Source organism: Lissotriton helveticus, chromosome 10 (assembly GCF_964261635.1).
Source record: "Lissotriton helveticus chromosome 10, aLisHel1.1, whole genome shotgun sequence".
NCBI lineage: Eukaryota > Metazoa > Chordata > Amphibia > Caudata > Salamandridae > Lissotriton > Lissotriton helveticus.
The window spans coordinates 202,749,557-202,768,301 of record NC_136071.1 but is presented as its reverse complement, the minus strand read 5'-3'; the positions used below and the strand labels follow the sequence as shown (position 1 = coordinate 202,768,301).

The window sequence follows — 18,745 nt, the reverse complement described above, 5'->3', positions numbered from 1 at the left end:
TCTATCCGAAACTTAATCTAATAAGGCCTCTCTTAACAGAAGCTTAACTTTGGTGAAATAGGTTCCGTAGTACTGCCTGTCCCACGGATGCGTCGGCACGTTGTGAAGACTCCAGGCAGTAATTCTGCGTAAACGTGTGAGTCGTCTTCCAGGTTGCAGCTCTGCAGATCTTTTCGAGTGGCACTCCGGCAAACAGAGCAAAATTGTATTGCCTCGCTATCCATCTGGATGTGGTAGCCTTAGAAACTGCAATGCTATGGCAGTTTTGAACATAAGCCACAAATAACTAATTTGACTTGCATGTAGCCTTAGTCCTTTGTAAGTAAAATTTAAGACATCTTTTTATGTCTAGGGTGTGGAGCATTTTTTCCACAGCCGTGGAAGGGTTAAAGAAGAAAGTTCTCAGGATGAACAGGCTCATTCAAATGGAATTGAGAAGGCACTTTTGGGATGAATTTAGGGTTCTTCCTAAGAATGACCATTTCATCAGTGAAACGTAAGAAAGGACGTGATATGGTAAAAGCCTGTATTTCACTAACCCTTCTTGTTGATGTGAGTGCCAATAGAAGAGTGACTTTCCAAGTTAAATATTTCAAGTCTGCTTTGTGAATGGGCTCAAATGGCTGTTTTAGCAATTGAGATAATACCACTTTAAGTTGCCGCTCTGGGGATGGAGCTCTGATGGGTGGGAAAGTTCTAAAACTGTCCTTTCATAAATTGCTTTACGATCCTTGAGAACCATAAAGACGAACATTTGGGTGATCGCCTGTATCTAGATATAGCAGTAAGGTGAACTCTAACCGATGAGTGTACCAGACCAGATTTTGCTAAGGAGAGCAAATAAGGCAAACCTTCTGAAGCAGAGGGAAAAGGATGTACTTCATTGCACCTGCACCATAGACAAAAACACTTCCACTTCAGTCTGTATGTCTTATTGGTGCTGTCAGCCCTAGACTTAGCGATTATGTCTTTGCATTTTTGTGCAATGTTCAAATCTTTAAATTCGAAGAATTCAGGAGCCACGCATGCAGTTGTAGAGTAGCTGGCTGGCTCCAGGTGACATACTTGGCCTTTGTTCCTGGTCAACAGCGTTGGTGTTGGCAATAGAGGGATGGATTGAGTTTCCGACAATAGGAGCAGTTCCGTGTACCAGTGCTATCTGGGCCACCTGGGGCTATCAGCAGAATACGACAGTGTTCCCATTTCATCTTTGTGAGGACCTTGGGTATCAGAGGAATGGGGGGAAAAGCGTATGCATAGATCCCTTACCAGCGCAATAAAAGAGCATTCCCCAGTGAGTTTGGGAAAGGTGATCTGCTTGTGAAGAATCGGCATTTGGAGTTGATCTGGGTCGCAAACAGGTCCAGCGCTGGTTTTCCACAGATTGCAAATATCTGTCCAGTTGTTTCTGTTCCAGTTTCCACTCATGACGGCTGTCGTTCGTTCTGCTCAATGCATCCGCTAAGGTGTTCTGAAGGCCTGGAACATGCTCCGCTGTTAAAGAAATTCAGTGGAGCGTTAGCCAGTTCCATAACTGTTGGGCGTCCTGTGACAGAGATAGGGACTTTGTGCCTCCCTGTTTGTTGCTTGTGGTGTTGTCTGTGTGGATAAACACTGATGATCCCTGTATCCGAGGGAGGAAAGCCTGAAGGGAGAGAAAAATGGCTTTCAATTCCAACCTGTTTATGTGTATTTGGCATTGAACCAAGGACCACTTCCCTTGAACCTGCAGGTCCTAGAAAGTGTCCTCCCCAGCCTTCCATAGAGGCATCTGTTGTTACTATGTAGTCTGGAATAACTGGGAGAAAAGATAGACCATGGGACAGATGTGATTTCCGAGCTCACCACTGGAAAGCCTCTGCCGTCCGTGGAGTGATATTTACCATGTTGTCGAAAGAACCTTTCATTGGATCCATTGGCTTTGTACTTTCTCTTGAAGAGGCCTCATATGTATGCGAGCCAGCGGCATGAGATCTATTGCCGAAGAGAGCAGTCCCAGTAGAGAATTGTACACTCTTAAAGAAACACACCTTTTTCTGGACAGTTTGAGTGCTAATGCTTGCCACCATTGTTGTCTTTCTTGGGAAAGGAAGGCTTTGTTCTGAATGGTGTTCAATCTGGCACCCAGAAATGTCATTATCTGGTTTGGAAGAACCGAATATTTTTGGTAATTGATTGAGAGACCCCTACTTCCCAAACAAGGTTAGACAATCGTCTGTTGCAGCTTCCACTAGACGTGAAGATGGCGCCTTTAGCAGCCAATCGTCCAGGTATGGGAATACCTGATGACCTTTGCTCCTCAAGGCTGCTGCCACTGGAGCTAAAAGTTTTGTGACTGTCCGTGGCGCCGATATGAGGCCAAATGGAAGGACTCGGAATTGATAGTGGGTGCCAGCACTGTGAACCGTAGGAACTTTCTGTGCTTTGGATGAATAGGGACATGAAAATAAGCATCTTAGAGATCCAATGAAGTCATGAAGTCGCCGCTATTGAGGCGTCACAGGATGTCTGAAAGCGTGACCATCCTGAATGTTTGACTTTTTAAGAATTTGTTTAATTTCCTGAGGTCTGATGAGTTAGGCCTCAATTCCCCCGATTTTATGCGAATGAGAGAGAAGCGGGAGTAGCAACCTTTCCTTCTCTGAGGAAAAGGGACCTTTTTTATTGCTCCTTTTTGAAGCATGATCTCTACTTCCTTTTTGAGTGACTGAAGACGAGGGGGGTGCGATCCCCTGGGAGTTATTTGAATAAATTCCAAAGTGTGGCCATAGAGATGAGATCTAGGACCCACTTGTCTGACGTGATGTTGCACCACTGGTGGATATCCTTGGAGATGTTCGCACCATTTGGGGGAAAAGAAAAGGAACTGGTACCCTGTCGCAATCACTGCTTGCGACCGGAGTCGCGGGTTTGAGACCCTGGCTTTCGTCTGGAGCCTTGTCCAGAGAAACCAGCCGTTATAGGTTGGCGGTAGGATTGTTGCTGGTATCCTTGCCGATATTGCCGCTGGTAGGACTGGTAAGTCTGGGAACGCTGATAATTTCCCCCGTGACCTGAGAAACCTCAGCCTCGAGCTCCCCGAAAGGGCCCTTTTAGGTACTGAAGGGTACATAGTGCTTTGGCAGTATCTGTATCCTTTTTTATTGCAGTAAGCGCTTCATCAATGTGACTGCCAAATAGGCTATCGCCATCATAAGCCATATCCAAAATTTTGGACTGCACTTCTGGGTGTAAACTTGTTGCTCTTAGCCACCCCTGTCCCCTTAGAACGGCAGCCGCTAACTGCCGGAAACTGGTAGTGGCAATGTCCATTGCAATGTCAATTATTTCTGACGCTGATCTCTCTCCTTCCGCAAGGATCTTAATGAACTGTTCTTTGTTTTCTTCAGGGATAAGGTCTGACATAGTCCCCATATCGGACTACATTTGTCTATCGTATCTGCCCAATATGGCCAAAGCGTAAGCAGCCCTGACTGAGATTGCTGCCACTGAGGAAAATCTTTTTCCAATGGAATCGTGGCGTCAACCATCTTTATCCGATGGAGATGTGATGAGAGTAGACGGATTCTTTGATCGTCTCTGGACTGCTTGTGAGATCACAGAGTCAGGTTTGGGGTGACCCGTTAGACATGCAGGAGAGTCCTCTGGAGCTCTATATTTTTTGTCAAGTCTCGGTAGCACAGGAACCACCGAGGCTGATGTCTTCATCACCTTCACCCCCTCTTGTAATGTAAAAAATGTAATGTAAAATTAATTTATAGAGCGCATAAATCACCCGAAGGTCTCAGAACGCTAGCAGATACCTCAGTACAGATACAAAGAGCAGGACTATGGGTTGATTGCCAGAAAGAGCCAGGTTTTTAAGTGCTTACGGAACCTTAGATGGTTAGGTTCTGTCCTGATCTGGAGGGGCAGGGAGTTCCAGGCTTTGGGGGCTGTTTTACCCAAGGCCCTATCGCCATTTCTGACCGTACGTACCCTGGGGACCGTCAGAAGTGACTTGCTGGAGGATCTGAGAGATCTTACCGGATTGTGAGGTTTGAGCTTTTGTTGTATGTATGCTGGTCCGTGTCCATTGATGGTTTGGTGGACTAGGCAGCATAACTTAAATTGTATGCGCTTCTTTATTGGGAGCCAGTGCAAGGTTTTTAGTCAGGGCAGAGATGGGGTGCACGGGGGGGGGGAGATTAAGCACCAGTCTTGCAGCAGTATTTTGCAGGACCTGCAAACGGGCCAGGAGAGTGGTGTTAGTTGAGGACAATAGTGAGTTCCCATAGTCTATCCGACTGACAATGAGTCTCTGCACAATGGGCATGCGAGATGGAAGAGGGATCCATTTAAAGATCTTCCTCAAACTATGCATAAGGCCGAAGCAGGTGTGGACTACTTTGTTGACATGTTCAGTCATAGATAGCTTGTTATCAATTATCATCCCGAGATTTCTAACTGAGGATTTAGGGGATGGGCAGGGACCGAGGGAGACTGGCCACCATTCAGCAGACCAGATCTTATTGGCCTTTCCAAAGAGCACAATCTCTGTTTTGCTGGCGTTCAGCATCAGGAAGTTATCTGTCATCCAGTTTTTTACGTCTACCATGCAGTTTTTAAACCTCAGTTTGCTTTCGTCTGGATCCTGGTTGATTGTGATTAGTATCTGGGTGTCATCTCCGTAGGACACGGTTCCGAAACCGTGTGCTCGGATAACCTTTGCAAGGGGGGAGACATAAAGGTTAAAAAGGTTGGGGCTCAAAATTGACCCCTGAGGGACACCCTTGTCGTTGGTATAAAAGCTGGAGGAGTGGAAGCCAACTTGGACCTTAGACCGTCTGTTGGTAAGGCCGCTTTTTATCCATTGTAGCGCAGAGCCTTCGACACCAGCCTCTGCAAGACGCTCTAGAAGAATGTGATGCGAGATGGTGTCGAAGGCTGCGGACAGGTCGAGTAGGACAAGTATGGCAGACTGATTGGAATCCAGAGTCATTCTGACATTGTCAACAATCTCGAGCAGGGCAGTTTCGGTGCTATGGAATGCCCTGAACACCGACTGTGATGAATCCACAAGCCTGTTAGACTCCAGGTGGGTAATAAGTTGCTTATTTATTAAAGATTCCATGACTTTGCCAAATAGAGGCAGAAGGGAGATGGGTCGGTAGTTTGAGAGTAATTTTGTATCGGCTGTTGTTTTTTTTTAGGAATGGCCTTATTATCGCCTCCTTCCATTGTAGGGGGACAGAAGAATGCAAGAGGGACTGATTGAGAACTTTAGTTAGGTCGGAGACCAAGACAGGGGCAATTTTTGCTAGGATTTGAGGGGAGGCTGGATCTCCCGGGGCTCCTGACTTCATTTTGTACAGGGTTGACTCCACCTCCATTTCAGAGCAGGTTGAAAATTCCCTGAGATTGTTGATATGGTTAATTGGGTCCCTGTGGCAGTTGATGGGTGGTGGGAAGGACTGTGACAGGGGGGAAACTTGGGGAAAAAGTTTGTGAATGTCATTAATTTTTTCATGGAAATACAAGGCTACGGAGTCAACCCATTCTTTTGACTCATTGGGTGGTTGCTGACAGGCAGATGGATTGGTGAACTCTTTTACTATTTTATATAGCTCTCTCTGAGAGTTAGCTGCTTGGGAAATCCTATTTCCTAGGTATACTTTTTTGGCCATGGCAATTTCTTTCATGTAGGACCTGTGCGCTGTCTTATAGTGATGCCTATCATTAGCGTCTTTGGTTTGACGCCATTTCCTTTCTGCTGTCCTGACCAGGTGTTTGGTCTTTTCGAGATCAGGGGTGAACCACGGAGAGATCTTGGAAGGAGGCCTGGATATTCGGGCTGGGGCTATAGAGTCTAGCGCTAGGGAGATGGCGGAGTCAAGATCGGTCGCTGCACTGTTAGGGTTGGTATTACTAGTGATGATGGGAGAGGAAAAATGTGTGGCAAAGGAATTCAGAGTGATTTTGTTCCATGGTCTGCTCAGCGTTTCTTGGGTGATTTTATGGGGTTCAATGCAGAGACCGGTGATAGAGGATGTTATTACGAAGTGATCCGTCCAAGGAGATCTGATTGATTTCTACTTTGGTCGAGTTAGTACATATGAGATCAAGTGTATGACCAGCATTGTGCATAGGGCCGGTCGGTAATAAACAAAGTCCTAGAGAAGTCAGATTGGTGACTAGATCTATGGTATGGGGGTCGCAAATTTGTTCCATATGATAGTTAAAATCCCCTAATAGCAGGAAATTCCCTGCGACCAGGGAGTAGGGAGCAATAGCTTCTACAAGCTTGTTTACAAAGTGGGTTTTTACTCCTGGAGGTCTGTAAATGAGGGCCACTTTCCACGACTCATTATTTCCGAGGGTCAGGGTAACAATGCACAATTCACCCCAAGTCTCTAGGTAGGAGTCATGGGAATGGAGCTTGATGGTGGATTTATATATGATGGCAATGCCCCCTCCTTTTTTTGTACCATGCCGGTCAAACCTATAATTATAGGTATTGACCTGACTTTCTTTCTCGATTTCTCCTTAAAATCATACAGAAAACAGTCCGACTGTTGGCAAGTGGAATCTGTTAGTGGCTCTGTCCATAATATTATGGGAACCTCCAATATCCTCCGGAGGCGAGTCTGAAGGACGATGAGATGGTGGGGATGGTGTTGGTACTATGTAATCATCCCACTCGTCAATGGGCGGAGGAGGATCATGGATTTCTCCTTCCCCAGGCTCTTCCTCAGAGGTGGTAGGATCCTCCATGGGAGGCAGTTGAATTATGGGATGTGGTGTGGCAGGAGGTGGTGGTAGCGGTGTTTGAGGAGCTACCAACAGAGGCGGAGGCACTGTAACATGTTTTGAAGGTCCAGTATTAATGCTGGAGGAAATTGATCAGGGTGTTGTATTGGCTGCTCAAAGTATTTGTACTGTTGAGTCTGAGCATGAGGGGCCGGATAGTGCTGGTAATACTTTTCCTCATCCTCACAGTCATCGTCCTCTTCTTGATACTTGACGTTGAGCTCGGAAAGGCTATGCGCCGTTCCAAATTGGCCTTAGTCTTCATCTGTATCCTCCACATCTAAAAGATGGCTGGGAGGTAGGGGTGAGAACTTAGGTGTCCTAAATTCCATCTGTGCAGATTGCAGGAACGGAGTTGAAGGACCTGCATACAAAATTGGAATTTTTGTTGTTGGTGCCACCGTCGACGGTGAAATTATTGTCGTCGACCGAGACTTTGTCGATGGTAGTACAGTCATAGCTGGTGGTATTGCAATAATCGGCGGGATTGTCGTCGACGAAACAGCTACCATCGACGATGAAGGGATCGTCGATGACGAAGTCTTCGTTGACGGTCTCGTCGACGATAGGGGCAACGTTGACGGTATGGAACCCTTGATACTCACCGTAGATGAAGTTAACGCCGTCAGCGGTCTCGATGACGATAGAGTCACTGTAATCGTCGTTGAAGAAGTAATAGGCGTCAAAGGTGAACCTGACGCCGAGGACTGACTTTACCTTTGGAATGGCTTGACAACTCTGGTTTTCTTTTTGATGTTCCTGAAGACTGAGGGGATTCAATCTCTGAGGAGACCTTAGGCTGTTTCTCCTGCTTAAGAGATTCCTTGGTCAGATGGGAGACTTTACAATGTTTCTTTCTCTCTTCAGGCTGACCCTCAGATGACCTGGGCCTCTTGTGTGACTTGAAGGACATGTCGCTTTCCACATGAGAGGTGGCACTCTGCTTCTTTTTAAGTCACAATAAAAGTCTTCCTTCTCTATCTCTCAAGGTTTTGGCTGAGAAAGTACGATATATTTTACATTGTCTTGTCTCATGGTTGGGATAGAGTAAATAAATGCAATCTTTGTGTGCATCATCCACATGCACTCTCCTCTTTCCATAGGATTTACAAGCTCTAAATAATCCCTTTTATCAGACATTCTTCTAAAAGGTTTAAGATATAAACATATCTGAAAAAGCTGAAGAACTGAGCAGGGCTCAGAGAGACTCCCTTACACAACGAAGTGTGGTGAAAATCAGAGGGATTCAGCCTCTCTTGGGAAGGTTCTAGAGGGTGCTGGCTGATGATTGGTTGTGGTTTGAGTTCGGTCCTTTTTTGTAAAAGGATGCTAATAGGCTATAGAGTACATGGTTACCACCATGATAGCCTATGGAATGTACTGTCAGGAATCAACCCGCCACTAACCTTGGCTGTCTAGTTTGCTGTCACCCTTATGGCAGGGCTCTCAATCATGTTTCTTTGTTTTCCCCTGTTACTGCTTTTTGATTGAAATGCAGCCCAATTGTTCTAAGGCATAATGCTTGATGTGGTTTCATTTGAGTTTGGAGGTACCAATGCTTGTTGGGTGTCCATGCAGTATTGTTTCCCCTGTGGAATCGAGTGCCTCATTCTTTCCTCCCGAGTCACTGTCATTTTCAGTGTGCTGGAGTTTTGGGTCACAAAAGAACAGTTTTGTTCATCTTGAAGTGGAGGGCTGATTGTCTTCACGCATGCGGAACAGCTCCGATGTCGGCTGTTCGGTGGCGACGTCCTGATCCTCGCAGTCCCTATATATAGACACACCCTCCTATTCATGACGCTTGGCTTTCTGTACCGATCCTGATTTCTCCTTTGTGCGTGCAGCGGTTCTTCTTAGAAGTCTCCAGTGAAGGTTCCTGTTCCTTCAAGCAAGTCATGAGCCAGCTCCAACGGGAGAACAGACCCTGCCAAGACATTCTTAACAAGCTAAGTGACATTCTTGCAAAGACTGAAAGACGGATTTCAGAGTCACAAACCAAGACCGTACTTCTTTCGTAACGTTTATTAGAAACAGTATAATTAGCATATTGTGTACATAACGTTTATTAGACACTGTATAATTAGCATATTGTGTAACATATTACAGTTAAGTAAATTTTTACAGAATTCTAGAGTGCGTGAGAAGCATCAACATATTCTGGGTTAATTGATTACATTCCAACAGGAAGAAACTTATTAACGGTAAGCTCTAAAAGAAAAAGACATGATATATAATGCAAGAGTGTTTTTTGGGCATGTCTTTTAGGAAATAAGGTACTCTTAAGTGTATTCTAAGTGTAGTTTCTTTTACAAAAAGAGATAGTACGAATGGGTCAGAAGAGTTTTCTTATGTTATCCTTTTGTTTATTTAATAGAAATAGGAGGTAATCTCACAAGTTCCAATCAAAACCGAGGCTGGTCCTGGTGAAGGAGCTGTGCGACGCCAACTTCTCTTGTTTCTTTCTCTGTCCATTCCCCTTCCCCTTCGGGACACCTGCCAGCACTCCTGTTACATCAGCAGTTCTGAGAGGTATCCTGGAAGGGTTGGTGATACAGCATCGCCCCTGCAGACAACCCTGGTATTCAGGTGAGTGCTTGGTCAGAATCTAACATGTACTATTTACTATATACTACTTTGTTTTATATACAGTGGGACTCCCACTACGACGACGGGGAATGATTCAGGCATGTGAATCTATGAAAGATACCCCAATACTGGATAATAAAGAGTTATGCTACATGCCGTCATGAAAGAAACATCCTCATAGACACTAGCACCAAATCCACCCGTCTTAAAAACAATCTACCAAATTGCTTGCAGCACAACAATCAGAATTAAATAGGCTCAAATTCTGTAAGCCTCAGACCCGAGATTCTATTGTGTCCCACCCACCATGAAAGACTGAATGCCTGGAGAACTCCAGATTTTATGAAAGCAATCACAGTTTCTCTGCATGTACAAAAGACAGACAGGACAGAGGCTTTTGGGATCCTTGCAAAACGTAGTGTTTTCTCTGGCCTAAGAATCAAATGGAACAGGTTTGTGATTTACCCACTCCACAGAGGGGACTTAAAAAAGTGAGTTGGGAATCCCACGGATGATAGCCTGGGATGATTTCAAATACTTAGGGATACAGGTTTTCAGGGACCCATAGTTAATGTGGGACTTGTACTGGGCATCTCTGCTGAGGACACTTACTGATCTTGAGATTCTTCTGGCCAAGCGAGATATCACAAAATCCTGGAAGTCCACACTGGCCCACCCCCTTTAAAAATTTCTTTAAGGAAAGGCCAGATGCACCAGGATTTAAAACTGTTTTACGAAGCTTGAGGCTGCCATTACAAATATACTAAAATGTGTGTGAACCCTGGCTGACTTTGGGATTTACTTGTGATTTATATATGTTTCACACTGAGAAGATGACCTGTCAATACTGAGAAGATGACCTTTCAACGTAATACTGAGTTCTGGTCACTAAGTAAGCTATGCTGGTGGCTGCTCAAAACGTATCTTCTGTGTTGTTGTGCCACTAATTGATTATTTATGTCTGAATATAGTATAAACACCAATAAAAACTGTTACTGGATCAGTGTGTTATGTTAAATGTTTTTTAGAACACACAATTACCAACAAGACATCCTGATGCTAAGACTATCAATCCAGAGATTTGGGGTTTAGCCAGTTTTTTCTGCGTTGAGCTCTAAGCACTCCTTTTCTATACATATGGCTGCTGCTTTCATACAGTCACTATAACTGAAATGTATTAAGGTGAACTTCCATACATGACCAGAATTATTTGAGCTTGTCTGTGCAAGTCATCAGTTACAGCCAAAATTAACTGATTGGCCAGGTTAGTAAGATCACCTAAACGCTGATCAGAGAGGAACTTAGCGATGACCCTTATGGTGCACCATTCTATAAGAAGAAGATGTATAGGAAGGTAGGGTACCTGCCTGGCGATGGTTCTTCAGGAAGGATAAGAGCCATCCCAAAGCAACATCAGTTACCTTCAACTCATCAAGAGGGAAAAAAGGAGTATGTTATGCAATACAGTATTAAAAACTGCAGACAGATTTAGCAGGATGACAACTGCACTCCACTCTTGACTTGGATCATCTGCAGCCTGTTCATCAGGATTGTATGGTAATTCTGTACTGTGATGTGCCAAAAATTAGATGAATGGCAACTTTTCTGGAAGACATTTGTGCATCCCTTGATCGCTTATTTCCGAGGTAGAATTTCAGTTTCTTTTTGAAGAAGTTGCCACTAAATCGTTGTTGCGTTCTTTCGTGGAATTATAAGTGGAAGAGTCTTGAAAAGTACGCTATAATGATCTTGCTCAATATTCACCATCCATTCGTCTCTGGTTATGCTTCATATTCTTCTAGATATCCCCAATGGTGCGGAAAACAGTGGGAGGGAAGTTAGGAATTCATGATATTGATTGGTAATGTTATTATTTAATATTTCTCTGCTTTTAGCATCAAGAATGAGTGAATATCTTTGAAAGACAGTAAGAGTAGGTAAAACAAAGTTTTTGATTTTAATCAAATGCATACAAAACATTATTTCCAATTTCTGATTGTACTTGTAAATGCTTATATCTCAAAACAATATAGAGTAATGATGGTACACTTACCTTTCCTTAATGACTTCTATTTTACACTTTTTACCTATGGAAGTACAGCTTCTGAAAGAAGGTCCTCGAAGTGTCTGGCTTTGCACCAATGTCTCATAAAACTAAATTTTGAAAGGTATGAAAAAACTCAATAAATGTAATGGCATTTCCTTCTCTATATTATGCCAAGATGACTATAATAACATTAATATATTTAAAAAATGAAATGAGTTCAGTTAGAAAAATGTACCTTTATATTGAATCAGATCATCTAAATCCTTCCTCCCCCACCTTCACAACTGCTGGGAATTGCCTGTGCACTACATGAAGGACAGTAAAGAACAAGTTACTTACCTTCGGTAACGCTTTTTCTGGTAGATACAATATCTGCCTGTGGATTCTTCACCTTGTGAATATCCCCCTTGCGTCAGCAACATTCGGAAATTCTTTTTGTAGCTTCGCGCCGACTTGGACGTCATAGAGGCACGGCATCGTTCGCGACTCCGCTGACGTCACCGACGCCTATAATAGGCCCACGCCGGCGTGATGACATCAGTTCCGCCCTTTTTTCCGTGCCTTCGAGGCACACGGACGGACCAATGACAGTAGACATATACACAGTATACACAGTACAAATATCAAGGTAAAACACACACAGTGTGAAGCAAATGCAATAAAACATTTGAAATAAACAACCCCTTGACAATAAAATAAATACACTACAGAAACTCTGGTATAGAAGAGTGGACAACGGGGAGGCGGGTGGGTCAGTGAGGAATCCACAGGCAGATATTGTATCTACCAGAAAAAGCGTTACCGAAGGTAAGTAACTTGTTCTTCTGATAGATACATCTGCCGTGTGGATTCCTCACCTTGTGAATAGAGTCCCACAGCAGTCCCCACTCCCGGAGGAGGGTGTCCGCTCTTCTAGACCAGGAAATCCTGGAGAACAGAACGTGCAAAGTGACCGTCCCTCCTCACTTCGGAATCCAAGCAATAATGCATCGCGAAAGTGTGGAGGGAAGACCAAGTTGCCGCTCTACAAATATCCCCTACAGGAACACCTCTAGCCAATGCTGAGGTTGAAGACTTAGCTCTTGTAGAATGAGCCCTTATACCCTCTGGTGGTTCCTTACCGGCCAAAGAGTAGCAGATCTTTATACAGAGGACGATCCATCTCGATAAGGTTCTTTTATGGACCGTTCTTCCTTTCTTGCAGCCAGCAAACCCAATGAAGAGCTGGTCATCCAAACGAAAGTCTTTAGATCTGTCCAAGTAAAAGGACACCGCCCTTTTGGGATCCAGACGGTGCAACCTCTCCTCATCCTTAGAAGGGTGTGGGGGAGGATAAAAGGTAGGGAGGGTAATGGATTGACCAAGGTGGAAAGGAGTCACCACCTTAGGCAGAAAAGCAGCCCTGGTCCTAAGAACCATTCGATCAGCATGAATGGTCAAGAAAGGGGGCTTGGAACTAAGAGCCTGAAGCTCACTTACCCTCCTTGCCGAGGTTATTGCAACGAGGAAGACTGTTTTAAGAGTCAGAAGCCTCATAGGACATTTGTGAAGAGGCTCAAAGGGAGCACCCATTAAAAAGGTCAATACAAGATTTAAGTCCCACTGAGGCACAATAAAAGGAGTAGGAGGGAACTTATTTGTGAGGCCCTTCAAAAACCTTAACACCACAGGAGATTTAAAAAGAGATGGCTGGTCAGGCAAACAAAGAAATGCCGACAGCGCTGAAAGATAGCCCTTCACTGTGGCAACAGCAAGCCCCTGTTGCGCCAGAGAAAGGGCAAACTGTAGAACATCAGACAAATGGGCTCCGGCCAGATGATTTGCCATGAGACAAATCTGATGGTCCTGAACCCAGGACCAGAGACGCAGAGCCTCTCTGCAGAGACACTGCGACCCCACTCCTCTCTGTTTGTTGATGTACCACATCGCAGTCGTGTTGTCCGTCAGGACCTGGACAGAACGACCGCGAAGGGAGGGGAGGAAGGCCTTGAGCGCCAAACGTATCGCCCGCAATTCTAGAAGGTTGATGTGAAGCAACCTTTTTTCTGGAGACCAAAGACCCTTGATCTCCAGATCCCCCAGATGAGCACCCCACCCTAGAGTGGATGCATGGATCACTGTGGTCACCGGAGGAGGCAACTGAAAAGGCTTCCCCTGAGACAGGTTGCCTTCCACGCCCCACCAAGACAGATCCACCGCAGCTTCTCTGGAGACCCTCACTAACTCCCTGAGATCTCCGTTGTGCTGATACCACTGCCTGCGGAGGCACCACTGGAGCGCCCTCATGTGCCAGCGTGCATGGTTGACCAACAGAATGCATGAAGCCATCAGACCGAGCAGGCGAAGGACTTTCAGGACTGGAACGACCGCTCCATTGTAAAATAAAGGAATCATTTCCTGTATGTCGTGAATCCTTTGAGGAGGAGGGAATGCACGACATACAGTTGTGTCCAGTACAGCACCTATGAACAGGTTGCGCTGGGAGGGCACCAGGTGAGATTTGGGCACATTTATCGAAAAACCCAACCTGTACAACAACTGGGTTGTCTCCCGCAGATGATGGAGCACTCTCTCTGACGACTCTGCTTTGATCAGCCAGTCGTCCAAATAAGGGAATACAGGAATCCCTGACCTTCTGAGATGCGCCGCCACCACTGCCATCACCTTGGTGAAGACTCGAGGCGCAGTAGTAAGCCCAAACGGAAGGACCGCAAACTGATAGTGCTGCGATCCCACCGTAAAATGGAGATACTTCCTGTGCGACTTCAGGATGGGGATGTGAAAGTACGCATCCTGCAAGTCGAGTGACACCATCCAGTCTTCTTCCAGCAGTGCCTGAAGAACCTGAGCAAGGGTGAGCATCTTGAATTTCTCTTGTTTCAGATAAAAATTAAAGATCCTGAGATCCAGGATTGGACGAAGCCTGCCATCCTTTTTGGGAATCAGGAAATACCGGGAGTAGCATCCCTGACCCCTTTCCTGCTCTGGGACCACCTCTATCGCACCCTTTCTTAACAGAGTTTGAACTTCCTCCTGTAGGAGTAACAGATGTTCCTATGAGCAATATCCCTGGCAAGGAGGGTAATTGGGAGGGAATTCCCGAAAGGGAAGGGCATACCCATTTTCTACGGGATTGAGAACCCAAAGATCTGATGTAACCGATTCCCAATCTCGTAGAAAGTGGGTAAGCCGACCCCCCACCGGACCCACATGATCCTGAATGGCGGATCTAGGGCTGCTTTTCTGTGGCTGGGGGGTTGGAGGAGGTGGAGGAGGAAGAGGCTTGACGCCCTCGAGGACGTGACCTTTGCTTTCCCCTGTATGACCTATACAAGGTATTTTGCTGCTGCTGCTGTTGTTGTTGCTGCTGCTGACCTTGTCTATAGGTACAAAAAGAAGAGCGTCCAAAACCTCTGAATTTCCTGGTCGTTGAACCTCTAACTTGAAGACCAAGAGATCTAGCAGTCGCCCTGCTATCCTTAAATCTCTCCAAGGCTGTATCTGCCTTCTTGCCAAAGAGTCCTTCACCATCAAAAGGCAGATCTAACAACGCAGACTGCACATCAGCAGAAAAATCTGAGGATTTTAGCCAAGCTGAACGTCTTGTGGCAACCGCAGTGCCCATGATCCTTGCAACAGAATCTGCAGTATCTAAACCACTCTGGATAACTTGACGAGCTGCCGCCTGAGTATCCGATAAAACTTCCTCAAAGTCACCTCTGCAGTCTTCTGGAACCTTTGGAATCAATGAACGCATTGAGTCCATAAGTGCGTGCCCATATCTTCCCATAAGGCAAGTGGCATTCGTTGATTTTAACGCCATACTTGCGGAAGAGAAAGTTTTCTTGGCCACTTGATCCTGTTTTTTAGCTTCCTTGTCACCAGGCACTTGGGGAAAAGCACCAACTGTCTTTTTTGAGCACGCAGCTTGAATCACCAGACTTTCAGGAGAAGGGTGAGATGACAAAAAGGCAGGGTCCTCAGGAGCCACTCTATATCTCCTAGCCACACCTTTTGAGAAAGCAGGAGCAGAAAGAGGCTTTTTCCACACCTCCATAATGGGTTCAGTCAAAGCCTCATTAAATGGGAGTAATGGTTCCACAGCTGAGCTCGGTGAATGGAGAACCTCAGTAAGCAGATTTGATTTAAATTCAACAGTAGGCAATGTTAAACCTAAGTCCTGCTGCCTTTTTCATTACCACATGACATGGCTGAACATCCTTAGAGTGCGCATCAGGACCTGATGGCAATACCCACTCTGGGGAAAATTCAAGACCATTAGCATCAGCTAGCTCCTCGAATTAATTTTCATCCAGCTCACCTTCTTCCAAGTCTGAATGAGACTCATAATACCTCCGTTCTTCCAGGAGACGTTGAGCTTCTCTCCTAGATCTCTGCTTAACACGGATTGCAGCCGGATCCACTGTCGACTCCGACGGCGGCGGAGCCGACGTCGGTACCGAATTCGCAGGTTTAGAAGGATGGTCCAGAGATTTGCTTGGAGCAGGCGACGCCGGCGCTGGAGTCGTCGACTTCGGTCGAGCCGGCGTCGACAACGGCGTCGACCTCGGTGGAGCTGGGTACTGCCACAGCGGAGTCGGGGCCGGCATATACGCATGAAAGGTGCCGGGGCATAAGAGTGAGGCACACCCAAATTAAATGCCATTGGACCCGTGGGACCCGAAGGCGCTCCAGAGGGGTACCATGACCTCGAGAACACACCATACATAGCGTTGAGAAACGCTGAAGGATCCTGACCTGGAGCTGGAAAAGGTGGCTGATCACCCTCAGGTCGATCTCGAGGCAGATTCCAATCTGTTTCAACAACAGGAGTCAATTCCTCTTCTTCATTAGGAACTTCACCGACCTCTTCTTGAGCTGGAGAAGGTGCCGGAGTCGGATCGGAAACCGGAGTCGGAGAATGAATTTGCGACTCCGAAGGCGAGGCCTCGCCTTCTCGATCTGAAATCTCTTGTGGAGGGATCACTTTCGATTTAATCTTCTTGGGTGATCTCGACCTCGAGTCTGACTTCTCACCCGAATGACGTCGAGATTCATGTCTCCTTTTCTTATGCTTCTTATGTGACCTCGAAGCATGATCCGATGAGGACTTCGAAGCCGACGCCTCCCGAGATCTTGATCTTGACTTCGACCTCGACTTCTTCGAGCGGGATTTTGAAGACTTCTTTCCTTTATCAGCCTTCAGTTTTGCCACAAGAAGCTTGGTCTCCCTTTCTCGCAGGGCCTTTGGATTCATTTTTTGACACGACGAACATCCATCCACGTCGTGGTCGGAGCTCAAACACCAAATACAGTCCTGGTGTGGGTCCGTAACGGACATCATCTTTCCGCATTCTCTGCAGGGTTTAAACCCTGTCTTCTTTGTCGACATAATAAAGAGACAAAGAGGCAAGAGAACAGAGAAAAGAAGAAAAACAGTAACAGAGTTACCAAAAGCTACTGAGTATCCCGAAACCGTTAGCGTCGACGACGCGGAAAAAAGGGAACTGATGTCATCACGCTGGCGTGGGCCTATTGTAGGCGTCGGTGACGTCAGCGGAGTCGCGAGCGATGCCGTGCCTCTATGACGTCCAAGTCCACATCGGCGCGAAGCTACAAAAAGAATTTCCGAATGTTGCTGACGCAAGGGGGATATTCACAAGGTGAGGAATCCACACGGCAGATGTATCTATCAGAAATGTCTCGTAGACAATGATTCCACTTTAGTGTTTTTGAAACAACACTACAGATTAAGTATCTTATGATGATCCATAAGAAAACTTCAGTTATCCAGTATTGGTATTTTTCATAGATTCATATCCTTCAATCTTCCCCGCCGTCGAGGTGAGAGTCTCATGGTATAAATAAACATATTTATAATAGTAGTAACACATATCATAATATGCTATAAAATGCACTGCATAGTCACTGCAGTGTCCTTTTGTAAAAATAGAACCAAAGTTGAAACACAGACAATCAGGCTCTCATACCCTCTAGAACCCTCCACAGAGAGGCAAGTCCCTCAGAATTTCTGGCACAAGTGACAAGAGTGATATATCAGTAATAAGGGAAGACTCTCTGGGGAGGAGGGTGGGTTGCATGTGAATCTATGAAAGATACCAATACTGGATAACTGAAGCTACACGTGAGAAACTCGTTTTCTTTTCCAGTATTGGATAGCTCCAGTTCCCAATCGCGGCAAACTTCCTTTTTGGCGGCTGTAAACCAGGAAGAGAGTTGAATGAACTTGACCCTGGAGAAATCATTTCCGATCTCTGTTTCTGGGACCTCCCATGGGTGCACGCCCTCTGATGTCATCAGGTCTGACCATTTTATAATACCTGCCCTTCTGATTGGTACACTCAGGCTGTCTTTTAAACACAGCGGGATCCCAGGAGAGTCCCAGATTGGAGCTAGGTCGGAATAGTAATCTAGGCCCCACCTACTCCTGACCTTGTATCACAAGCAAAGGGCCGACCTCAGTATTTTTAGTCAGACTATATTAAAGTAGCTGGGGGGACCGCACTTATATAGGTACCCATCCCTGCCCCCCTGCCTTACCATTTCACTTAGGAGCCTCCTCCAAGTAGAGTCGTCCACCTTCCCAAGCAACATCTGGATGATTTTGAATTGAAACGCTATACAGTACCAATTAAAATCTGGCAGAGCCAACCCTCCTTAATAAGCCTATGTCTAAGTTTTTTCCATGCCAGCTTTGCACCCTTATAAGCCCATATGAAGCTTACAATCTCCCCCGGAATTTTAACGATACCTGAATTAGGGACACCAAGGGGGATGGCATTAAAAGGTAGGCTAATTTGGAGAGTATAACCATTTTTGTTAAATTGACCCGTCTAATTATGGTTAGAGGGAGGTTTTTCCATCTTGCTAGTAATCGGTCTATTTCTCTTGCTACCCTATCTAAGTTAAGTTGTGAATCTTATCTATCTCATTGAAAATTATGAATCCCAGATATTTAAACTTGGGACTGACATTCCAATCCCAGTCTTTGATGTTCCAACACATCACCTCAGTTTTCGATGTGTTGACTAAGTATCCTGATATCCCAATTTCCTCTAGGAGATATTCAACCCTTGGGATAGAAACAACCGGGTCGGCCGTGTACAGCAACAGATCGTTCGCAAAGAGCGCAACCTTACTGCTGTAAGATTGGGATCTAAAAGGGATTACAGAGACATCAGATCTCAGCATCTGGGCCAGCGGCTCTATGTATATATCGAATACCAGAGGTGAGAGGTGGAGGCCCTGTCGTGTACCTCTCAATTTATTGAAAGAGGATGTCAAAGCCCCGTTCAACAAGAT

At 45.6% G+C, this 18,745-nt stretch overlaps 1 protein-coding gene across 1 annotated transcript in view; it reads right to left on the bottom strand.

Moving 5' to 3' along the window:
• Positions 1-18,745, bottom strand: part of SMIM10L3 (small integral membrane protein 10 like 3) — a 358,844-nt gene that overhangs the window by 175,812 nt on the left and 164,287 nt on the right. The window contains exon 3 of the mRNA XM_078665141.1: positions 11,429-11,529. Within this exon, the coding sequence (XP_078521267.1) occupies positions 11,429-11,529 (101 nt within the window). The remainder of the gene's footprint in view (positions 1-11,428; positions 11,530-18,745) is intronic.